We start from the raw sequence: 20521 nt of genomic DNA, 5'->3' as shown, positions 1-20521 counted from the left end.
TCAGAGGGTCATAGATTGAATTGAGCCTTCAGTGGAGTGAGGTTGTACGGAGCAGTGATTCCTCCATTGATCAATCGATAGCAGTGACGGCAGTAGCAATACATGTAGCAGTCAGGCTGAAACAAACACGGCATCGCAGCTATATATCCGGCCATAAATCAATCGCCTGAGGAATTGCTCAGATAGATTCCTTGATTCTGGATCCGGCGATCTCAGGGCGCCGCTTGAGGCGATGTGATGTCATCGCCCTTATTATGTCACTGGGCACTGGTTCTCAGGTAGGTTTTGTTCAATGTTGCTAGTCGCAGTACTCGCAATATAAACTATTATCATTATCACTTAACTAATAATAATTCATAATTCACAATTGACAAAGGCTCGGCGTTGGCTCCTGGTGGCGCAGGCCAAGAGATTACGTGGACACACCAGTTGACATAAATCATAAACCAACTGCTGTACTGCACATTTCTGCCTCTTGTTGTCTGTCGTAGTCAGTTAGTTGCAGCTGCATATTTTCCTCGCGATTATTTGACCATTTAATTGTCCCGCCATCGACTGCAGCCGCTGCTTCCGCGCCGATCTGAGTTGAACAACACCACGGCACAACTCCCGACTCGACGTTGTGTCCTGTCGGCAGTCGGTGAGTTACACTGAAGTAAGTCCGTTTCCTCGCTCTCGCTAGCCCCGTGGCCAGTCGTCCCTGCTCGATCGTCTGGTCTTTGTGTGTGGTGGTGATCGCATCACACGACCTGCGGCTTCTCGTCCGTTCCCTCGTCCTCATCTCCGTCGCCATCCGCAGAACTGCCAGCGCTCCAATCCCCTCAAACAACGTCAGCCCAAGCCAGCCCAAGCAGAAAACACCAGCATGGACAACGCGCGCTGGTGGCTGCACGTCCAGGCCGTGTTCTGGCGCTTCCTCATGGGGATAGGCATGTTCCTGCATACCGCCGGCGTCAGTCGCCCACCACCTCCGTCGTTTGTACGCTACATCCCCTTTGACAAGAACAACCGCAAGCGCAACGTCAAGCTCTACTTCTACTGCCCGCCTGCCTACTACCGGTATCGAGCAACCCACCAAGGCCGTCCGCTGCCCGTCGTCGTCAACTTCCACGGCGGCGGCTTCACGCTCGGCTCGGCCACGGACGACTCGTTCTGGGCACAATGCGTGATGCAGGAGACCGATGCTGTCTATGTCAGTGTCGACTACCGCCGTGCCCCCGAGCACCCCTTCCCGGCCGCCGTCGACGACTGCGTGGAAACACTGCTCTATCTGGCTGCGCACGCCGGCGAGCTGGGTATTGACGCATCCCGGATCGTGCTGACGGGCTTCTCGGCCGGCGGCAATCTGGCCATCACTGTTCCGCTGCGCCTGCAAAACCGTATCCAAAACGACACGGGCAGCGACATCATCGACATTGGCCCGTTTGACTCGACGCAAAACCTGGTCAGCGGCCAGGGCAATCTGCAGATCCTGGCCACCTTCGCCTGGTACCCGCTCCTCGACTTTGTAGCATCCCGCGAGCACCGCCGCGCCACCAGTGTGTTTCCGGGGAAGACGATGCCTGCGTTTTTCACGAACCTGTTCGACGAAGCCTACATCCCAAACCACGACCTTCGCTCATCCCCGTTTGCCTCGCCCGAACGCGCTTCTGACCAGATGCTGGAAGAAGGCCTGCCACAACACATTTTCTTGTACACGTGCGAGTGGGATATGCTGTTGGACGAGGGCCAGCGATTCGTGCGCCGGCTCGAAGCCATGGGCAAGAAGGTGCGCGCCATGATGATTGAAAAGGCGCCGCACGCGTGGGACAAGTCGCCGAATCCGTTTCGCGACCAGGGAAGGATCAATATTATTTACCAGACTGCGTGCGCCGAGATGAAGGCCATTTTTGATCAGAACTGACCCTTGTCTTTTTGGGGGGGGGGGTGACTGAACTATGTTTTTTGGCGTCGCATTTGGATTGTGCATAAGCGTGGTGTTGATTCATTCTTACATAGATTTTGGGTTATAAGTGTACTATTGATACTTGAATACATACATATTCTAAATACCTAGTCTGTCATGACTGTACAGAGTACATATGTACATCCAGCCTATGAGCTATTCATGGAATAATAATTTGTGCATTAAAGTTGTGTAGAGCGGCCTCACCCGAGTGGGGCAGTAGTACTAAGTAAGCTTAATTCATCCATCTCTACGGCTCACGCACCAGACCATCAAATACATAAAGACAAACATGTAGAAACATGGAAATAATCAATTCATCTAGATTCAAAATAGCTTTTAATCTTCATCATATATATAGTTCCCATGCCCAACGCCTCGCTGAAATACACACACAAACACAAAACAGGTATCAATACTCTTCGTCCGTAGCCGTGGGCTCGTCATCGTCAAAATTACCAGCGTCCTGGTCCTCGGCCGCGCTATCCGAGTCACCTCCGTCTTCGTCCAAGCCTGGGATGCCCCGCCACTCGACATAGTCCCCTTCAAGCCACCGGCGGCTTTGTGGGAGCTGGTACGGATCAAATGGAAAGTACGCGTCGAGCTGATGGCCGCCGTCGTTTCCGGCGCGGATCTCGCGCTCAACGATGGTGAACCGCGGGTCGGATAGCGTCGTGATACTACGGAAGCTAGACACCCGCAGTCTCTTGTTGGATTCGAGGAGAGGGTAGACATATAGGAAGCGGAGGTGGTGGGTGATCCGCGCAAACTCGGATACGATTGCTGGTGAACACACCTTCAATGGGTTCAGCTTAGAGTATATCGCGCGATGCAAAACTTCCTTGATAGAGGGAGGAAAGTTGACGTCTTCAATGTCGAGATCGTCGTTCTCGGCTCCGTCAGCCTCTTCCGAAGCCGTCGTAAGATCTCTCCAGCGGAAGCAGAATATATACAAAACAGCTTGTGCGGTCGCGTAAAAGGGTCCGTATCGACGGAGATCAGGACCCCGACACGATTTTTCATGCTGGGCTCGGAGGCTGTCGAGGTGCTCTCCGAGCATGTCGAAAACATCACGTACCACACGTGGTGACACGTGCTTTCCGCGAGCCACGAAGCTGCCAAGGTATGCCGCAGCTGACTGGCGCGTGATTGCGGGCTGTGTCTTGCTGAGGATAATGTGGATGCAGGTCGCGGCAAACCGCTCGACAAGTTTGGTAGAGCATTGCGAGAAGTGGAAAAGAAGAAATTGTGTATGGCGGGAACGATAAGTAGGTAGTATAATGCTTTCGAAATGTGCAATCAGCAAATCTAAAGCGTTGTTCTTTTCGTCATCTGTTCCATGCGCAAATGGCGGCGAGTAAAATTCAAATAGATTGTCAATCATCGAGTCGATTTTGCGAATATTCTCCTTGACAGTCTTTAGACGCTGGGTTGGCGGATCTGTCGAGTCGTCGTCGCTAATCACAGAATCATTATCCGAATCGTCTTCGTCTTCCCCGGCCTCCAAATCAATCGGTCGAGAAAGATCCTCCAAAAGACCTTCGCCGACTTCATCTTCAAAGTCCTCCATGTCGACCTGAATTTGCACGTCAATCTTGACCAGCTTCTCAGTGATTAGAGCGAGGATTTCAGATCGTAGCTCCGGAGCATACTCGATGATTCTAATCAAATTGCGAGTATACGACACATTGGCCTTGGCAGAGTCGGTGTCAAACGGAAACTGGGCAGAAAGAATCGGCGATAATGCACCACTTCCGGCTGGTAGGAGCTGCATTATATACCGCAGCGCCATGTGTATTCTGTCGTAAATATCTCCATGGGTGACGACTGAATATCCAGGAAGTCTTCCGGTGCCTCTTGGGACTGGCGCAAAAGAATGGTTAGCACAGTGTTGGTTAAAGACAAGAGACAAAATCCTTACTCTCTCCAAGGTAGTTCACCAGCATCTTCAGAACGGAGCGCAGATAGACGGACTGGGCGGCAGACAAGTTCCCCAAAAATCTAACAAAGGTTTTGACATACGACTCGTCTCGGCCGAGCCACTCGCTACCCAAAACCGCATGGACCAGGCTGGAGCAATTACTGTCTAGTAGAGAAATATTCGACAACAATCCCATCAGATGGCGTTTCATCGACGTCGGGGTAGGAAGATAATCCGATTCGTCACTGTCGCGTTTCCTAGGGTCGATGACAAACACTTCTCTGACGCGATCATAAGCTTCGCTGTCGGCGCCTGTAGTATGTCTTTGGATAGCCCTCCGAATTTCTTCGCGGATAAGAGCGGTGCCCTTTTCAGTGGATTTCCCTTCATCGGGCGAATGAGGCAGCAGCCTTGTCTCTACGGCAGGGTCGAACTGAACCCGCGGGCGTTTGACGGGGCTGCTAGTCCCCGCATCCCAGGGCGGGGATGATGAGGGCGGCTGAGAAGACATGTCCATGTCGATCATTTTGCGCTTTTTCCCAGCCATCGCTGACACCTGGGCTTTGGCTGCTAGTTTGGACGACTTGAGGATGGATGTCGCGGGGGACGAGGAGTGCGGCATGGTGATAACAGCAGCGGGTTTCGGGCTTAGGCTGTTTGTGGCGGGGGCGAGGACAGCCATCACAGATTCCGTGAAGTAGCAGCAGCAGCAGCAGCAACACCGCGGATGTGAGTGGAGGACGGCAAGTTGAGCGCGGTCATCTGATGTAATAATAATGATATATCGGTAGAGTATATTCTGACGATGCCCCCATTTGAAGAAGCTGTTGAAAGCAAAAAGCTCGGGCACACGACAACCAGTGTAGCGACCCACGCGCGGCGAGAAGTGTACACACAGGTCTGTCTGCCCTGTAAGTCGTAAAGAGTATTGTTTCGACCAGGCCAGTACTACATATAAAAAAAAAGAGATCGAATCAATAATAGGGCAGACAGCCGTTACCCTCAAAAAACCAAGCCAGCAATCAAAAGAACTAGAGAGCTCGGAAGAGGAGGAAGAAAAATGTTCTGGTGGGTCGCCCGTCTCCACCCAAGGCGGTGAGCCGCGCGAATTGGCATTTGTGCGCGCACTCGCTTCGTGACTATACGCGCTAGTTCGTGATTTACTCTATTAGGAAAGGAAATTGATTGGTATTGGTCTGAGAGAAGCAGTTTATACTTTGTAGGATTTGTTTTCCGTGGCTGGGATTACATATGTAGGATCGACGGCTTACATCATGCTTCGTCATTGCGTGATAAGAGTAGCGAACAAAGATTCAGTTTTGATTCAATTTGAGTTCTCTACATACATAACCTAATTTACCCTGGCCGGTTGACCAGGCCTTCAAACTTGCCCTAGACCTAGAACTAAAGACTAGGACCATGTTCGAGATCGGTATTAGCCCTAACTATGTGCATGAAAAAAGGAATTCCTGCGCCAGTAACCCAAAACAACGGACCCTCCAAGGTCGTGACGCCCAGATAAATAGACTCTTATACCACAATGGTATGTACTCCGGAAACAAACAAAAAAGAAGCAATAAGCAATAGGAAAGTGCGTGTGGGGAATGAGAGACGTGGTACTGCTGCAAATGAAAGGAATCGAGGCAGAATGCTTGCCGCGACAAATAACGTAGGGATCGTGGAATCGTTCAGTGTTAGCCTGTAGTGGTGCATTAGAGCCAGGCATTGGACGCCAGAGGCCCTAAATGGTCATCGAATACACCTCCATAAAGTTCCTCAATCTCACAGAGGTAGTCGTCCACTGTGAATTTCTTTAGGCCTCGGCTGAGAAGAATCTGCTCTTCCTCATCTAGAACACGCAAGGCGCCAAAGTCTTCGGCAACCTCGTTAACCTTGTCCAGTTCACGGCTGAAAGGATGCTCGGCCGATTCAGGAACAGGTGCAAAGACATCTTGAGCAGGGCGGCGGGAAGCAGGCGCGTGCATAGAAGTTGGCGGAGGAGAGAGCCGCGATACGGAGCGCTGGCGAGCGAGATCCTGATGCGACTTCTTGGTGTGCGAAAGCGCGCGCTTGGGCACATTGGGCGCATCGGCGCCCGTAGACGATGTCGACGAGCGAGCCGTACTGGAGATTGTTGCAGATCTCTTGGGAAAGTAGCCTGACAGATGGTTGGGGCCTGGGAGAGACTCAGATGGCGGAGTGGCAGGCGTTGTAGGAGTCAAGTCGCTGTCGTTGCTCGACCGGAGGGAAGACGCCGACGAGGATGACGACAGGCCGTTCAAATCGGGGGCGTTGTAGACGAGTGGGTTGGTGGCAGACAAAAGTTCCACGGGACCGGAGATTTGGCCACGACGGATGGTGCCGGTCGAGTACTTGACAGCGCCTTCGCGATAGGGCATGGGAGTCGAAATTTCAGGGCGCTTGGTGCGCTTGGTGAAGGCACGACCGATTGCCATGGCCATGATGGAGGGGTTGATCTGTCGATGGATTTGACTTTGGTCGGATTGGGTTGGACTCAAGGTTGGCCACAAGGTTTAGATTTCGGGTCGGTCGATCCAGGTATTTATTTGTATTCGCGAGATAGCCCCAGAAAACCAGTTCGGGGGTGTTTCGTCGAATGTCACACACGGTTGACAGCAAGATCACAGATCTGATATCGAGCAAATTGCCAGGGGATAGTTGTCGAAGAGTTGATGGGTTGTCGGCGCAGTAACGTCAAGAGATCGAATAGGTATATGAAAATAGAGAAGGTCGAAGATTGCTCTGCAATACAAAAAGTGGTAACAAGTCACGTAGACCAAAGTGTGAGCGAAAGGAGCGGACCACCAGGACTCGCCAGAGGGATGGACAGAAAAGAATGCAGAGAGGAGAAGATAAAGCATGCAGGAGGCACACGAGGACCAGAGAAGGAATGACCGTATAGAGGAGGAGGAGGAGGAGAGGAGGAGAGGAGGGAAGGAAAGAGACGCCGGCCAAGCGAGGGCGGACTGTGACCAGTCTGGGCTCCGGTGACCCACCGCGCGAACCAAACGAAGGGAAACGAAACCAGGTCAGCATGTCAAGAGGTGCGAGGTGGCACTGTGCCGGTGGGGCGCGGACAGCCCCGTGATTGGTGCCAAGGCAGGGTGGTAGCGCTACGGGCGGCGTGCCCACGCGCCATTGGCCCCTCGTGCGGTTGCAGTGTGCCCGAACCACGGGTCCAGCGCCCCGCTTTTGAGTGTCCCAAAAGTTAGTCGGCGCCACAGCCAATCAGGCCAGAGTGGCCGGCACCCAGTGCCTGAGCTAATCTACTTCCGGCCAACTCTGTTCACCGCGCGCCAATAGAAAGTATCCATGTGGGTGGGTCTGCTCGGAGTTTTACAGGCAATAGCTGGGAGAACCACGCATACATTTTATGGCAAGCATATCAGAACCACAACGAACCACTCACCACCAGGTATGGTTAAGAGCAGAATTTTCATGCCAGGGAGGAGAGGGCAACCATGAAACAAACACCTCCTGCATCACGTCCACAGCACATCGGCCTCTGGCCCCTGGCTGGTTGCCCAGCAAGGGCCGCTAGACAGGGGGCTGGCACACCGGCGGCCTCACGACGCGCTAGCCCGTACGACCGTAGTATACCCGGTGCGCCTGATTGGCCGCTGTCGTGCCATGTGGCGCCAACTGTGATGAAACGACAATTACAACTCGTACTGGCCGTGGGACAATGCACTTGACGGAGATAATAGAAATGAAATCTTAGAATAATAATAATAATATACCGAGAGACCGCGTTCTCTCGGAGAGCGGCAGATTGGCCGCAGTCTCGCCGGACGCTCGACGGCGCTTTTTTCCTGCTTTTCTTCTGCTGGTTTTCGCCCGTGACGGTGATGACGACAAGCTAGCCTGTTATGGCCTAGCGTCCTGGATCACATGATAACTGACCATTTCTCCGTCTCGCCGTTCATGCTTATTTAGGACTACGTATCATCATTATTATTGATAGCATCGACAACTTCAATGCCGAAACTGTCACATCCATGCAACGAAACGAAAACCCACAGTGGCGTTCTGCCATGACCAAATCACACTTGACTGCCAGGCAACAATACACCTGCCATCGTCATCCCAGAGTCAGCATATCACCAGACACCCCATCGGGGCATGACGCATGTCATGATTGTCATCTCCCAGCCACAGCCTTACTAGTAACATATGGATCGTTGTTGGGGGGACACTGTGCCAATAATCCAATAATAGGAATCCTGCGAATATCGAGGTAACGTTGCGGCTGCCGATCCAGCCCTGCTTATCGTGATCGAGAGATTTGTCTCCACATGCGATCTCCACGATCTCTTCTAGATCGACGGAGGTTGCATTTTTGTACGTATTCGCAGGATCTTGTCACTCTATTACATGCAGATAGAAATCTGCATAGAAAAGCATCAACTTATGTACCTGTAAAATAAATCAAAGCTTGGATTAAAAAGACTGAAATAAAAAGATTGCATTTACAGAGTACATGTACGGGTATCTCTTCAAAATCTAATCTAATCCTCCTCCATCGACTCCCAGCCATCCTTTTTCTCGTCACCATCGTCTTCGCCCTCGGAGGAGTCGCTTTCGTCATCATTCTGGCTGACCCCAGTGATCTTTTCCTTGACTTCGCCGTTATCGCCAGGCGCAACATCAGGAACACGGCCCGCAAACGCACGACGCACAGCGGCATTCGTCGAGGTATCCCAGATCTGGACTACGCCTTTGCTGCCCGCTACAGCTAGACGGAAGCTGACCTCTGGGTCTGGCGCGAACGAGGTCGAAAAGATCTTGCCTACTTCGAGTTTGCGTGAGATGACCATGCTGGGTTTGTTGTCCACTGTGTTCCACAACTTGACCTGTTTGTCCGTCGATCCCGTAACGATGAAACCTGGGATGGTAGGGTTGATGTCAAACGACGAGACAGAGTCGTCGTGCGCCTGCAGTGTCCACACAGGCTTGGAGTCCTTTGGCGAAGCCGGCGCATTGCGGATATCGTACCGGCAAACAAGGCCCGAGTCTGTGGTCACGTAGAAGAAATTGGGGTCGTGGATATCCCACCGCAAGTTTTCGACGTCGGCTGGAACGCCCCAGCGAGCTGCCTTGGCTTCGGGAGCTCGCATATCTGCAGCAACAATAGTGCGGTCATAGCTTCCGCTGAGCAGAACGGTTGACTCTCTGGGATGCCAGTCGAGAGCGCAGACCTTGTCGGTGTGGTGTGTATACGACTTGGCGCATTTCTGCGTGGTTAGGTCCCATAGCTTGACCGTTAGATCAGCCGAAGCCGAGGCTAGCAGGTTGCGATGTTGTCGGTTTGCGGACAGAGCCAGCACGGAATCGACGTGGTACTCGTCGTTGGCTTTCTTGGCCTTCTTCTTTTTCTTGCTTGGCTTGGTGTCTTGCTCGGCACTGCCTTCGCCGAGGATCGCGTTGGGATACATGCAGTCGACAATGTCGAGATCCCAAATCTCAATATCGGGATCCATTGTTCCAACAGCGACAAAGTTTCCGCTGGTACGATTTTCCTCGGGTTTTCCGACGGGGAAATCAAGCCACTCAACACTCAGCGGAATGGCGGGGAGCATGATGTCGTGGTGCACATAAAGGTTGTCTGCCGAGTCTTCGTACACGTACACTTCCAAGTGGGCAACCTCATCCTCAACCTTTCCGGCAATCAGCAGGTTGTCTGTTCCCAGGATCTGTAGCTCCTCCCGATCCTCGTTTTCCTCGTCTTCGGGGATTTCGAGGTACGGATCCTTCTCGCCTGGCTTGTGGTAGGCTAGCGACTTGACGTTGCCAAACATGGTGGCCTCCTCGCCATCTTCGTCGACCTCGTCGCTGTCGTAGTGGTCGAGATTGTACTCTTTCAGATCATCGTCATCTTTTTCGTCTCTACATTGACCATTAGCAAACTTTTTTATTTATGTTGTCAAGCTCAAGCCAACACATACGCTGCTCCTTTATTCGAGCCAGTCCCTGCCTTTTCTTCCTCTTCGTCATCGTCCATTGCATCGTCGTCCTCGTCCTCGTCGTTTCCTGCCGACTCGGCAGCTTTCAAATCGCCCTGTGCATCCTCCAATTGCAGGCGCGCAAGTTTTGATATCCGATTGATTTCATCTTCGTCGATATCGTATTTGGTAGGGAACTGGGCTGCGACTCCGCGTCGCACCCACGTCGTAGTTGTGATCATAGAATTCATAATGCGTGCAGAGCTAGTGTTTTTTTTTGGGCAGGAGCAAAAAAAATTTATAGCGATAAGAGCGGGGACCTGTAGCCGATGTGGGGAGCAGTCAAAAGGTCTTCCTTGTCTTGTGTGTTAGACTTATGCAATAGAAAGTATTTCCCAGATGATTAAATTAAATCAATAGAAAAACACCATGACCTCGAAAGAAACCGAAGTAATTTTTAAAATGCCTTTCCCCAGGGTTTTCAATTCCAATAAAAATTTATCAATTAATTTTTTTTTGTCCGCCCGGCAGAATCCTGCCTGGGTCTCACCGCCCGCCAGCAGGCTGTAGACGAATCACAGCGGCCCTTTTGCGGAGTTTCTCCAATTCTGCCCTGAAGCCTTCATCAATTGATCTCTCTCTCTCTGTCACACATCGAGATATCCTGCAAAAGCTGCTAGTCATCGCTGCACAATGCATTCCCATCTTCACACGGCAGAGAATGCCAGTAGGCCCCCCCTTGTCTTCTCGAGTAAGACTCCAACTAAACAACTTCTCAGATTGCGAGGGCATCATGAACGCCCTCGACGAATGCCACGCTCACGGATTCCTGTGGAAAGCCGTTGGCCAATGCAACGACATCAAGCGCGACGTCAACCGCTGCCTCAGCGCAGAACGACTGCAGCGCGCCAAAAACAATCGCGAACAGGCCATGGAGAAGCGGTCGCGCATTGAGAAGATCTGGGCGGATGAGAGGGCAAGGGAGCAAGGAGAAGTGAAACAAGAGTAGAATTACTGTTTCCATGCGGGCTAGGGTTGGTTAAGCTCATATGCTGATTAGCATGTCAAGGCGTTCGTTTGAGTTTATAACTATTGATACATGTGTATATATCAATTGGTCACTTTTGAGAAGTGAATGAGGAACAATCTCCATTCCAGTCATATTATTCCCTTGTATATAAACCGCATCATTGATAACATTTGAACATTGGAAACATTGGGAGAAAAAAAAATTGACCACAACGCCGGAAGTTACAGGGCAATATCAACTAATCCATATCCACATCTCCATGTGGTATCGATGCTTCTGCCCCGTCTGCGTCATTCTTTGCACTCTTGTGCCTTCTCTTCCGTTTTTGCTTGACTGTCGAGGCGGCATCTCCGTCTGCTGCATCTGCATTACCGGCGTCCTCATTTTCTTTCGGTTTCGACTTTCTTGTCTCCCCCTGTTCTTCCGGTTTCTGCTTTGCTCGACTCTTTGGCTTCCTCATACTCAACGGATTGGGCGCCTTTGCCTTCTTGAGCCCTCGGTTCTTGGGAGCATGCTGCTTCTCGCCATCCTCATCCTCATCATCGTCCTCATCTTCCCTCTTCCTCTTCAACCCGCTGACAATATCCAGCGCAGCCTCAACGCCGCTTTTGAACTTGCTCTTCTCCACTCCCATCCTCACTCTATCAGACGACACACTCAACGGCTCTAGGACCATCACCGAGCGCTTGACATATATGATAGGCACGCCGGGGACGGCCCGCGCGCCCGATCGAAGCGCGCTCGCCTTTTGAGTTCTCTCCGCCATGGCGGACTGTGCGCGTTTGCGTTTTTTCGCATCTGGTGAGTCGAGTTCGTCGTGTGCTAGTGCAATGGGCTCGGCTGTAGCGAGTGTGTAGTGTTCTTTGTTGCGCATCGTGTCGGTGTTTGGGCAGAGCAGGGATAGTAAGCATTCGACTTCGTCGATTGGAGTGTTGTCGGCATTGTGCGAGCAATGTCGCAGTGGGAGAACGGTAGGCGCAGGAAGATGATACGGTCTGAAGGGGTTGTTTGTTCTGGGATTGATGGGCTGTGCGGCCATGATCGCTGCGAGAGAGCATTTGGAGAGCACTTTTTTTTTTTGGTGACTGTCAGGTTACTGCAATAGATTTCGGGAGAGTTCAGACAACTTACATGGCTTGACCTTGCCCTGCAATGTCCGCTCCAGCGCAGGAATCAGATCCATTTTGAATTGATGCACGGCGCGCAGGAAGTTAGAGTCCACTGTGAAGTCATCCCAAGTCAGCGAGAAGCTCGATTAGAAAGGAAAGCGCCACGCGACATACCGAGGACCTGGTAGGGCTCGTGGAAACCAAAAGTCATTTCATACTGGTGCATAAGCTTGCGATACTTCTTGGAGCGTTTGGCCCTCATTGTGACTGCTGGAAAGCGCGAGGCCTGCTGTTGACTGGATTTATTGGACGGGGTTGTGTTTCCTCGTTCTGCCTTGAAACTTTTTCTGCCGCGACAGAGCTGGGTGGCCCGTGCGCCGCCACCTCCACCTGCGATAACGATAAGAACATCATCGTCCAACTCGCTTCTTTTATTTATTTTTATGTTGATTCTGCCAGTACACCACACAATTTGATTGTTGTTTCGACTAGATCACGTACAGTTCTCTATTAGATGCACATTCATCGGTCCTTGTCCTTCCTTCAGAGCTCCTCCTTGGTCACAATCTGGACGCCTTCTTCGTCCTTGTTCAACTTCCCAAAACTAATCAGACGCAGCGAATGGCCATACATCATCAACACAACAATCGGCACAAAAGACGCCAGAGAGAAAAACGCCATCATGCCAAAAACCCATCCCACCCCGACCTGGGCGACCCACGCGTTGATAAAAAACGGAATGCCGAGGCCAAGTCCCAGGCGGTATATTGTCGAGATGCAGTTTACTTCGATGGGGTGGCTCATGAAACACTCGACTAGGTAGTTAAGCATTACGGGGACGGCAATGTTGGAGGACGTTGTCACCAAGAAAGCGCCAGCTGCGAGGACCATGTAGTGCAGGTGGTACTGTAGACCGGACCCGAAGAGAGCTAGGCCAGTTGGCATCAGAACAAGTGAGGGTATCCAAAGCGCATGAAGGCGATACTCGGGCTTCCATGCCCCCGACGCTCGCTTGGACATCAACAAGGGGACTCGGTCATTGATGAAATACCCCCATACTTGAGCTGCAAGCATGCCTATCCAAAGAGTAAAGGTGACTAACACTAGTCAGTGATTAATCATACTGCCTCATGGTAAAAGCACTTACAGGCGGCGGTTTGCTGAGGAGTGAATCCATATCCCCCTTCTTCCACAGAATTCTGAAGAAAGACTGCAAGTAACGTGTTGAGACTAACAAACCAGCCACACATGCTTACCAGATAGAGGCCGCCCAAGACGGTGACCGGGGATATTCCTATCAGAAACTGGGCAATGGCTGAATGAAACTGCCCAAGATAAGTATTTGTAACCCAGGGCCGACAAGTGCACACTTACTGCTTCCTTGAATCCTCCTACATGTGCAACGGCGGTACCGGGGAAAAAAGTGGCGATACGATTGGGGATAAACGTGCTCGGCTGAGAAGGATATACCCTGCCATCTTTCCGAGTGAAACCGGTCTCTTCAATGAAAAAGAATACTAATACCAGGGATCAGTCGTTATCCATTGCTTATCTCCAAAAAAAAAAAAATGCCGAACATACCCAATCCAATGACCACGCCCTGTAAAATGATGGTCCACCAAAACTGCCACGGCCAAGGGACATGTGCAACAATAAACCCTCCCAACGTTGGACCAACAACCGTCCCGAGAGAAGAAATAACGAAAAAAGTGTTGAAAACTCTTCCTCGCTCATGCAGGAAGAATGTATCCACCAGCAGCTGCGGTCCTACAATCATCGGTGTCGCGCTGAAAATGCCGACAAACAGACGCGAAATTGTGAATTTAATATACTGATCGGGCTCGGTCATTAGCGCTGACCAGATGCTGAAAGCTATGCATCCTATGCAGCTCCAAAATAGGACTGAGCAACGACCGAATATATGTGTCAAGGGGATAACGAATATCGGTCCGACAGCGATGCCTGCCACCGCCGTGGAGATCTAGAGAGGGTGTTAAGACAAGACAATAAGACGGATTTTGGTCGGGCCTACAGTGTACGAAATCTCAGTCAGGCTCTTGTGATACAGATTGGCTTGTGCGATCAGGCCGAGTTGGTTCGCCAAAGCCAAAGTATGTCCTGTGAAAGCTGCCAGCGTGAGGATACTCAGGACGATGTACTTTTTCGCCTGGCCCCAGTTCTTGGATAAATCAGCATAATGGCCACAACTGGAAGAAGTAAAGAAAGAATAAGAACCGACCAAAGGATCTCGACTGTCATCGCTCGGCCTTGGTACGAGTATAATCGCCCCGCGGACCTTGAGGCTGCTGCTATTACCGTATCCGGATTCGACGGGAGACTCAGCGCCGGACTCGGTTTCTGCTTTCGTAGACATGCTTCAAACAAGACAGGTCCCTGAAGTGCAGGTGTTGAAAATGACGATAGCACATCCTTGACAATCGTCAGCTGGTGGTGAGGCAGACGGGGGGCTTTGATATCCTCGTGGATCGTTGATTGCTTGTCAGTTCAACTCACCGGAACTATGCGGTTACACAGATCGTCATTGACTAGCAATAGGGCCTGGGCATGGTGGTAGATTACACGAAAATATTGAAATTACAGTGTTTTCAACATGGTTTTCTTTTCTTTTTTTTAAGCTTGGTGCATTGCCATGTCGAGATTGAAATCTAGTTCCCTTGCTTGCGGATTCCTGTGCGGTATCCCTTACACGCGAGGAATCCAAAGGGCAATCCTTACTTTATAAATTCGCACATTAAAAAGTGTCTATTACGTATGTTGTTATTTACAGGTCTACATGTATTGGCCCTGTTAATACTGTATTGCTTATAGGACTGGTGGGTCTAATATGTAATATGTAACGCAAATAGTACATGCACTCCGAGTCTATGAACGGAGCCGGGGGAAAAAAGAAAAGAAAAATAAAATAGAAAAGAAGATGGCGGCTGTGGGTATAAGTCTTAGGAATTAAAAATTTCCCTCTTCTTCAAAGCACTTTAGTTTTTCAATGTCTTGCAGGTTCTCGGGCATATGGTGATTATTCAATAAATCGTATTTGCTCTCGCGCTTTCGGCCAACGTTGGCCGTTTGTTGTAGTGTTGTGGTGGTAGAGTTTGTAGAAACCGAGTCGGGAAAACTCGCTGAATGGGGGATGCTTGAACGCTTAATCTTTAGATGAATTCACTTCCTCCTCTTACACTGCCCTATGACCACGCTGATATCGTCCATTTTACCTGTAATCATTAGACCACGAAGCGTCATAATGACAAAGGGGGGGAAATACACACCTCCTTCAATGGTAAGCCCTTCATCGATGGCCTTTTCCATATACGGGCTTTCCGCAAACGGGTCTTGAGCAACAGCCAGCGCAGCATGCAGCAGACGCCTAGCTACAAAAACCATACTGCCCGCCGACGACAACCCTGCGGCTTCCCAGTTGCCAATGTCGCCAGACTCCCATTTGTCGAGGCTTTCAAGGACGTTTGCCAAAACCTCGTGGTCCCAGAGATTATCAATAACCCCGTCCGACACAGCCAAGACAATGTCGTCTTCAGCTAACTCTAGTGTATTCAGAACCGCGTTGCTAAGCGGCTGGTCAACGCTGTTTGTGCCGAGCTGGTACGGACAGTCGAACCAGTGCCACTGTTCGCGCGACTTGAAGAGTATCTTGCCGTCACTGGGGCGGATGACGATGATCTGACAGTCTCCGATGTTGGTCACATAAAGTAGCGGTTTCGCGTTATTATTATTATTACTGGTACTGTATAAAAGAGCCGTCGCGGAAGTTGTAGTGCCGAGCCACTGGTTCGTCGAATTCAGAGTCTCTTCGTATGCGTGCTGTAGGAATTCAACGGTATCCGGGGTCGATTTGCAGGAGGTTCGGCGCTCGCATTCAAGAGCCCAAAAATGGAGGATCAACCTAGACCAGAGGCTGTTCATATGTTAACTTAAAAAAATTCCACCCGCTAAACAGATTATTCTTGTGTCCTTACGCTGCATGGCCCTGGGGCTTTGTCGCCCAAGCCCCAACACCATCGTTCACGCCGAGGAAATTATCAGCGGCGAGAATTGCGTCGTCGCCGTTCGTCAACCCCCGTATCAGCTCGCCGCCCACCTTGGGCCGTCTATCCTGGCTCTTGAAATGCGTCGTCAAGGGATCTGAAAAGGACGTTGAAGGAATCGACACAAACGGGGGTGGGAACGGCCTCGACGGCCGCTTGGGTCTGAGGGCGTATCCTGTCTCGAAGCGAAAGATCGTCTTGGACAGAGACGACTCGACATTTTCCGGGCTGGGTGTTTTCGATCCGAACGTCGCGGTGTGATACTGATGCGATGGCCGTGATAAGATAGGAAGACTGTGAAGCGGTTGCAGCTGCGGTCGCCTGGTCAAGGGGGATGCAGCAAGCGCGCGCAGTGCCGAAGGATGCGCTGATATGGCGGTGACCATTCCCATGCAATCGTGCACCGAAGGCGCACCAGGATTGGGATGATCATAGCATTCTGCGATGCATGGGGAGAATACAGAAGCAAGTCGGGCGTGAGAGCGGCGAACTGTCAACTGCGGTCGATAAGGCCCGATAAGTCTCCCCTTTTTGACTTTCGGTGTCCAATGCAACCGCGGCTGCACCAGAATGCTACCATAAAAAAACTTGTTATTATTTTGTGCATGGAATGGATTTTACTTGGAGTAGGACTATCTAAAGATATAAAACATTGTCTCGTTAGCCATAACTCGTGACGCTCCTTTGCAAATACTAATGAATCATGAAGAACCAGTAACACCATAAAAGAAATTAAGCAAATAGATGGCGAAAACAGCCAGCTGCTGTCGAAAATATGTGTCCCAGCATCAGTCTCAAGATATCAGCATAATGTCAACTTCTTCGGTCTGGTAGGCAGAGCGCTGCTTCGCCATCTCTGTTCTGATGACGTTGATACTGCCGTAAAGCTCTCGACACATTACTTCCTCAGGCTCGTCGCGTTTGAGGCATGCAAGCGACTCGTAGGCAAGTTCTCCCATGATGGTGCTCTTGTCAGGATAACTTATCTCGTACTCAGGACGATGGATCATGATGCCTCGTACCCAGCGAGAAGAGCAAGGGCAGAGTGTGCTGCCGGACTTGCTGCACGACTTGGAGCAGGTACAGATTTCAAGGCAGACGCACTTTTGTTCACTCGCATACCGAAGCACGTTGAATGGTTCCTCCTCTCGGCGGAGCTCCCCTACTGCCTTTCCCTCAAGTTGGGCCAGGGCGCAAAGACGATGAGCGCGAATCATGTCCTTTTCCCACATGGCTGGGTTCGCAGCTTCGGGGCTGACAAACGGGAGGTTGAACTTCATCTGGCTGTTTTTGGAAATGGTGCGAGGGTATATTGGCAGGTACTTCTCGGAAAGAAAAGCTAGAATGTCGATAGGTAGAGACCGTAGCTCTGGGAAATCTTGGCGCCACTGTTGATATGTGTACGAGCTGGGATTTTGGATGGCTTCTTCGACATGGGCACGATAGCCAGTTGCGTCGGGGGGCAGTGTTCCATCGACTTGATACTTGCGGGTCATCTCCTCAACAAAGCGACGTTGGTGGTAGTCAACCAAACGTGCATCAAATCCTGAGCAAACATTTTTGTCGTTCAGAATCTCCTTGCACGCGGTCAAGATGGTGTAGACGTGGCTGGGTTCTGGCAAAGCATGGTCTGTCCTGCGGCGTATCCTGCTGCCTTTCATACCGAAGGAAATGCAAAAGTGAAGGAAGGCGATCTCAATCTCGAGCCGAGCAAACAAGCTAAAGTAAAGATCTTCGACTGCAAAGACGAAATCAATGACGGAGCCGCTTTGTAGTAGCATTTCGGCCTTTTCAATATAACTGAGAATGTTGGCTGCAGGTATAAGGAGCTATGTATAACGTTAGAACAACTCAAGTGACACGCCTCAGGGACCAGACATACATCGACTCGAAAATTGTTACAAAGAGCCACAAAGGTCTTGGCCACTCCAAGCACAAGGCCCGATGTGGTGTAAACCGTTTCCCAGGCGCCCTCCTGGCCCCCTGATATGCCGTAGAAGCTCTGTCCTTGCTTGTCGGTGGGGCTGTAATTTTCGTCGTACCAGGATTTTGAGTTGATTCTAAACAGGGTGTGAGTCTTGCTGGGGTGAAGAAAGTTGCGATGGGAGGACTTTCTCGAGATTTCCAGCTGCTGATGAGCCATGGAGCCCATGAAGCTCAGCTCACCCAGACCTTTGGCAGGATGGAGACTGGAGTAAAAGTTGGGATGAAAATTGAGAGCTGGAGAGACAAGGCCGGTCTGGGTGGACATGGCGAGGTCGAGTCAGCTGTTTTCTCTTTCTCAAAGTTCGAGTCACGGCGAGAGGAGTAGAAAATGGAAAGCCATGGGGTGTTGATGTTCCTAGATCTGGCGATAATGGAATGAATCGTTACATGTTATCGCTTGACGGCCACGAGCCAGGCAGACAGCGCAAAGATGGAGGGCTGGGACCCATTCTCGAGGCGCGTGAATAGAGTCGGTGGTCCTATTCAGGGTCCGACGAGGCCATTGTGCCTCCCAGCCTCCTTCCTCGTCGTCGTGGCCCCGTGACCACGAGCCCCAGTTAGTCATCCCAACATGCTGACCCTTTTCTTTGTCCTTTGGCTATTGTGTGAAGAGTTACAACAACAGTCGAGCTGAAGCAGGCCAAGCCTATTGTCAATATTTCCTTCTAAATGAACGCTCAATGAATGAATGAATACAGGCGTCGTCTAATACCTCTCCAGCCGGCGAACCCGTTCTTGTCAGGCATACTCCGGGTCGACCTCGATGAGAGAGTCTGAAAGGGAGGCTATCCTGGGCGCATGCAACTCAGGAATATGCCAGATTGCTTCGTTTGCTCGCTGCACGGCATTGGCGTCAATATTTTTGCATTCGCGGAATGAAAGTGACTACGATAGTTAGTGCTCGTTGACCTTCATCCTGGGGTCTCTGAGTCACTTACCTGAAGCCCCACGAGTCCCCGGACCCAATCCAAGCCAGAATCGACATCCTGACTTTTCCCATGGAATTTCTTATTCTTGGAATAAATCCCGTTACAGTTCTCAAGCCACAGGATCTTTAGCGATGCTCCCGGAGCAGGCTCCCCTTCTTGGCGAGGAATTTCTCCCTCATAGTCTGGAATGCCCATACCTCCTAGCCAGTTAACAAATTCTGGCTTAACTGCAGCACAGGTACGCAGCTTTAAAACTTCCAGGGTGCGGTTTCGTTTTATCAGCATTCGTAGCTGCCACGGGGTGATGCCCGCTCGTTCCAGAACCAAGCTTTCCAGATTGCTCATGCTGATTTCTTTTGCCCCCGGGCCAATTCCAATGAGATAATTCCATGCTGAACTTGCAGGAGCAGGATTTGCCCAGTAACGGCCACTAATAAGACACCCATCTCTGACATGTGGGTGCTGAAAACGAAGCCCAAGATGCCGCAGTTTGGAGCCGCAACTTGCTCCCAGAGCCATGGCTCCCTCATTGCTAAGATCATGCGCCAGGAACTCCAACTCCATGAGAGAGGCCCCGTATCGGTAGACCATTTGAGAAAATTTCTCATTCTGTGCTCGTATCGTCTGCTCAACGGACAAGAGATCACCAAACTGTTTGTCGCTCATAAGGGCGGCATATTTCTGCTTGCCCCTCTTGGTTCCTGAATTTTTCTCAAAATAGTCTCTCAGTGGTACGTCGAATTGGGTGGAACTCCCCGGTAAAACTACTTGTATTTGGTGTACCTGGCTCAGATCATCGCTTGTTTTCGAGTCGTTTGATAAACCGCGGTCCATGAAGGCGATATGGGCATCAAGAGGTCTATTAAAGACAGCCAAATGGAGCCGCTTCACGCCGAGAATATGATATCTGAAATTGTTTCTTGAGGTGGCACCAAAGGAGACGAGGGAATGGATCGAAAGCTGGGAAAGGATCATCGAAATGATTTCCAAGGGAAGCTGGGCGAGCCAGTCAGTCGACGTATCCATTTCTGGCGTTTCTCTATCTTTCGGTTTCTGGAAGAATACATAAGCCCTCGATGTAGTTATTCTGTTCATCAGACTTAATACAAGGTCTCTGAGATTGAGAATCATGTTTGAACAAATAGGCATTTCCGTGCATATCTCAGGGGTTTCTGCCGCATGCAAAGTCAAAAATATCCGCCATAGACAATTTTTGGGGGGGCTTCAACCAATCTGATAGTATAATCAGTTTGTTATTTGTTTGCGTCAAACTGGTTATACCTGGTTAGCCCAAGAATGTTGACTAAGTAGGATGCAGACCTGGGCGACAAAGAACGGTCGTGGCACATAAACCACGAGAAAAAACGACAAGATAGGGGATATCTAACTCGATGAGATTTACATTCGATACGACGGCAGCGCACGACAAAAACTCAGAATACTCGACACGATAATTGCTCCAAATGGTGGGCAGGGTGCCTAGAGTGGGTCCTATACTAAGTAGGCATTTGAACAGTAAGTACCTTGCTAACAACACAACGATGAAACTTGCGCTGTGACCGGTTGATCATATTTTATTG

The 20521-nt window shown here is 50.7% G+C and overlaps 9 protein-coding genes across 9 annotated transcripts; 2 read left to right on the top strand and 7 right to left on the bottom strand.

Annotated features, from left to right (window-relative positions):
• Nucleotides 1-865: 865 nt before the first annotated feature.
• On the top strand, nucleotides 866-1903 carry TRUGW13939_00065 (uncharacterized protein; the record flags this gene model as incomplete). Its single annotated transcript, XM_035483280.1, has 1 exon — nucleotides 866-1903. One exon carries the CDS (start codon nucleotides 866-868, stop codon nucleotides 1901-1903), a length of 1038 nt encoding a protein of 345 aa, XP_035339173.1.
• A 454-nt stretch (nucleotides 1904-2357) lies between these two features.
• TRUGW13939_00064 (uncharacterized protein) lies at nucleotides 2358-4488 on the bottom strand (the record flags this gene model as incomplete). Its single annotated transcript, XM_035483279.1, has 2 exons — nucleotides 2358-3808; nucleotides 3867-4488. The coding sequence occupies 2 exons, from the start codon at nucleotides 4486-4488 to the stop codon at nucleotides 2358-2360; spliced, it is 2073 nt and encodes a 690-aa protein (XP_035339172.1).
• Nucleotides 4489-5578: 1090 nt separating this feature from the next.
• TRUGW13939_00063 (uncharacterized protein) lies at nucleotides 5579-6328 on the bottom strand (the record flags this gene model as incomplete). The annotated part of the gene is made up of 1 exon (XM_035483278.1): nucleotides 5579-6328. The coding sequence occupies one exon, from the start codon at nucleotides 6326-6328 to the stop codon at nucleotides 5579-5581; it is 750 nt and encodes a 249-aa protein (XP_035339171.1).
• Nucleotides 6329-8395: 2067 nt separating this feature from the next.
• TRUGW13939_00062 (uncharacterized protein) lies at nucleotides 8396-10080 on the bottom strand (the record flags this gene model as incomplete). Its single annotated transcript, XM_035483277.1, has 2 exons — nucleotides 8396-9773; nucleotides 9833-10080. 2 exons carry the CDS (start codon nucleotides 10078-10080, stop codon nucleotides 8396-8398), a joined length of 1626 nt encoding a protein of 541 aa, XP_035339170.1.
• Nucleotides 10081-10522: 442 nt separating this feature from the next.
• TRUGW13939_00061 (uncharacterized protein) lies at nucleotides 10523-10838 on the top strand (the record flags this gene model as incomplete). The annotated part of the gene is made up of 2 exons (XM_035483276.1): nucleotides 10523-10556; nucleotides 10609-10838. 2 exons carry the CDS (start codon nucleotides 10523-10525, stop codon nucleotides 10836-10838), a joined length of 264 nt encoding a protein of 87 aa, XP_035339169.1.
• Nucleotides 10839-11097: 259 nt separating this feature from the next.
• TRUGW13939_00060 (uncharacterized protein) lies at nucleotides 11098-14342 on the bottom strand (the record flags this gene model as incomplete). Its single annotated transcript, XM_035483275.1, has 9 exons — nucleotides 11098-11927; nucleotides 11991-12080; nucleotides 12143-12358; nucleotides 12583-13065; nucleotides 13116-13293; nucleotides 13343-13485; nucleotides 13550-13949; nucleotides 14001-14147; nucleotides 14208-14342. The coding sequence occupies 9 exons, from the start codon at nucleotides 14340-14342 to the stop codon at nucleotides 11098-11100; spliced, it is 2622 nt and encodes an 873-aa protein (XP_035339168.1).
• Nucleotides 14343-14932: 590 nt separating this feature from the next.
• On the bottom strand, nucleotides 14933-16412 carry TRUGW13939_00059 (uncharacterized protein; the record flags this gene model as incomplete). The annotated part of the gene is made up of 4 exons (XM_035483274.1): nucleotides 14933-15105; nucleotides 15163-15198; nucleotides 15253-15896; nucleotides 15958-16412. 4 exons carry the CDS (start codon nucleotides 16410-16412, stop codon nucleotides 14933-14935), a joined length of 1308 nt encoding a protein of 435 aa, XP_035339167.1.
• Nucleotides 16413-16820: 408 nt separating this feature from the next.
• TRUGW13939_00058 (uncharacterized protein) lies at nucleotides 16821-18277 on the bottom strand (the record flags this gene model as incomplete). Its single annotated transcript, XM_035483273.1, has 2 exons — nucleotides 16821-17855; nucleotides 17909-18277. The coding sequence occupies 2 exons, from the start codon at nucleotides 18275-18277 to the stop codon at nucleotides 16821-16823; spliced, it is 1404 nt and encodes a 467-aa protein (XP_035339166.1).
• A 473-nt stretch (nucleotides 18278-18750) lies between these two features.
• On the bottom strand, nucleotides 18751-19967 carry TRUGW13939_00057 (uncharacterized protein; the record flags this gene model as incomplete). The annotated part of the gene is made up of 2 exons (XM_035483272.1): nucleotides 18751-18897; nucleotides 18951-19967. 2 exons carry the CDS (start codon nucleotides 19965-19967, stop codon nucleotides 18751-18753), a joined length of 1164 nt encoding a protein of 387 aa, XP_035339165.1.
• Nucleotides 19968-20521: the final 554 nt, after the last annotated feature.

This window comes from Talaromyces rugulosus, chromosome I (assembly GCF_013368755.1).
Source record: "Talaromyces rugulosus chromosome I, complete sequence".
Taxonomy (NCBI): domain Eukaryota; kingdom Fungi; phylum Ascomycota; class Eurotiomycetes; order Eurotiales; family Trichocomaceae; genus Talaromyces; species Talaromyces rugulosus.
This window is presented reverse-complemented; position numbering and strand designations above follow the sequence as displayed.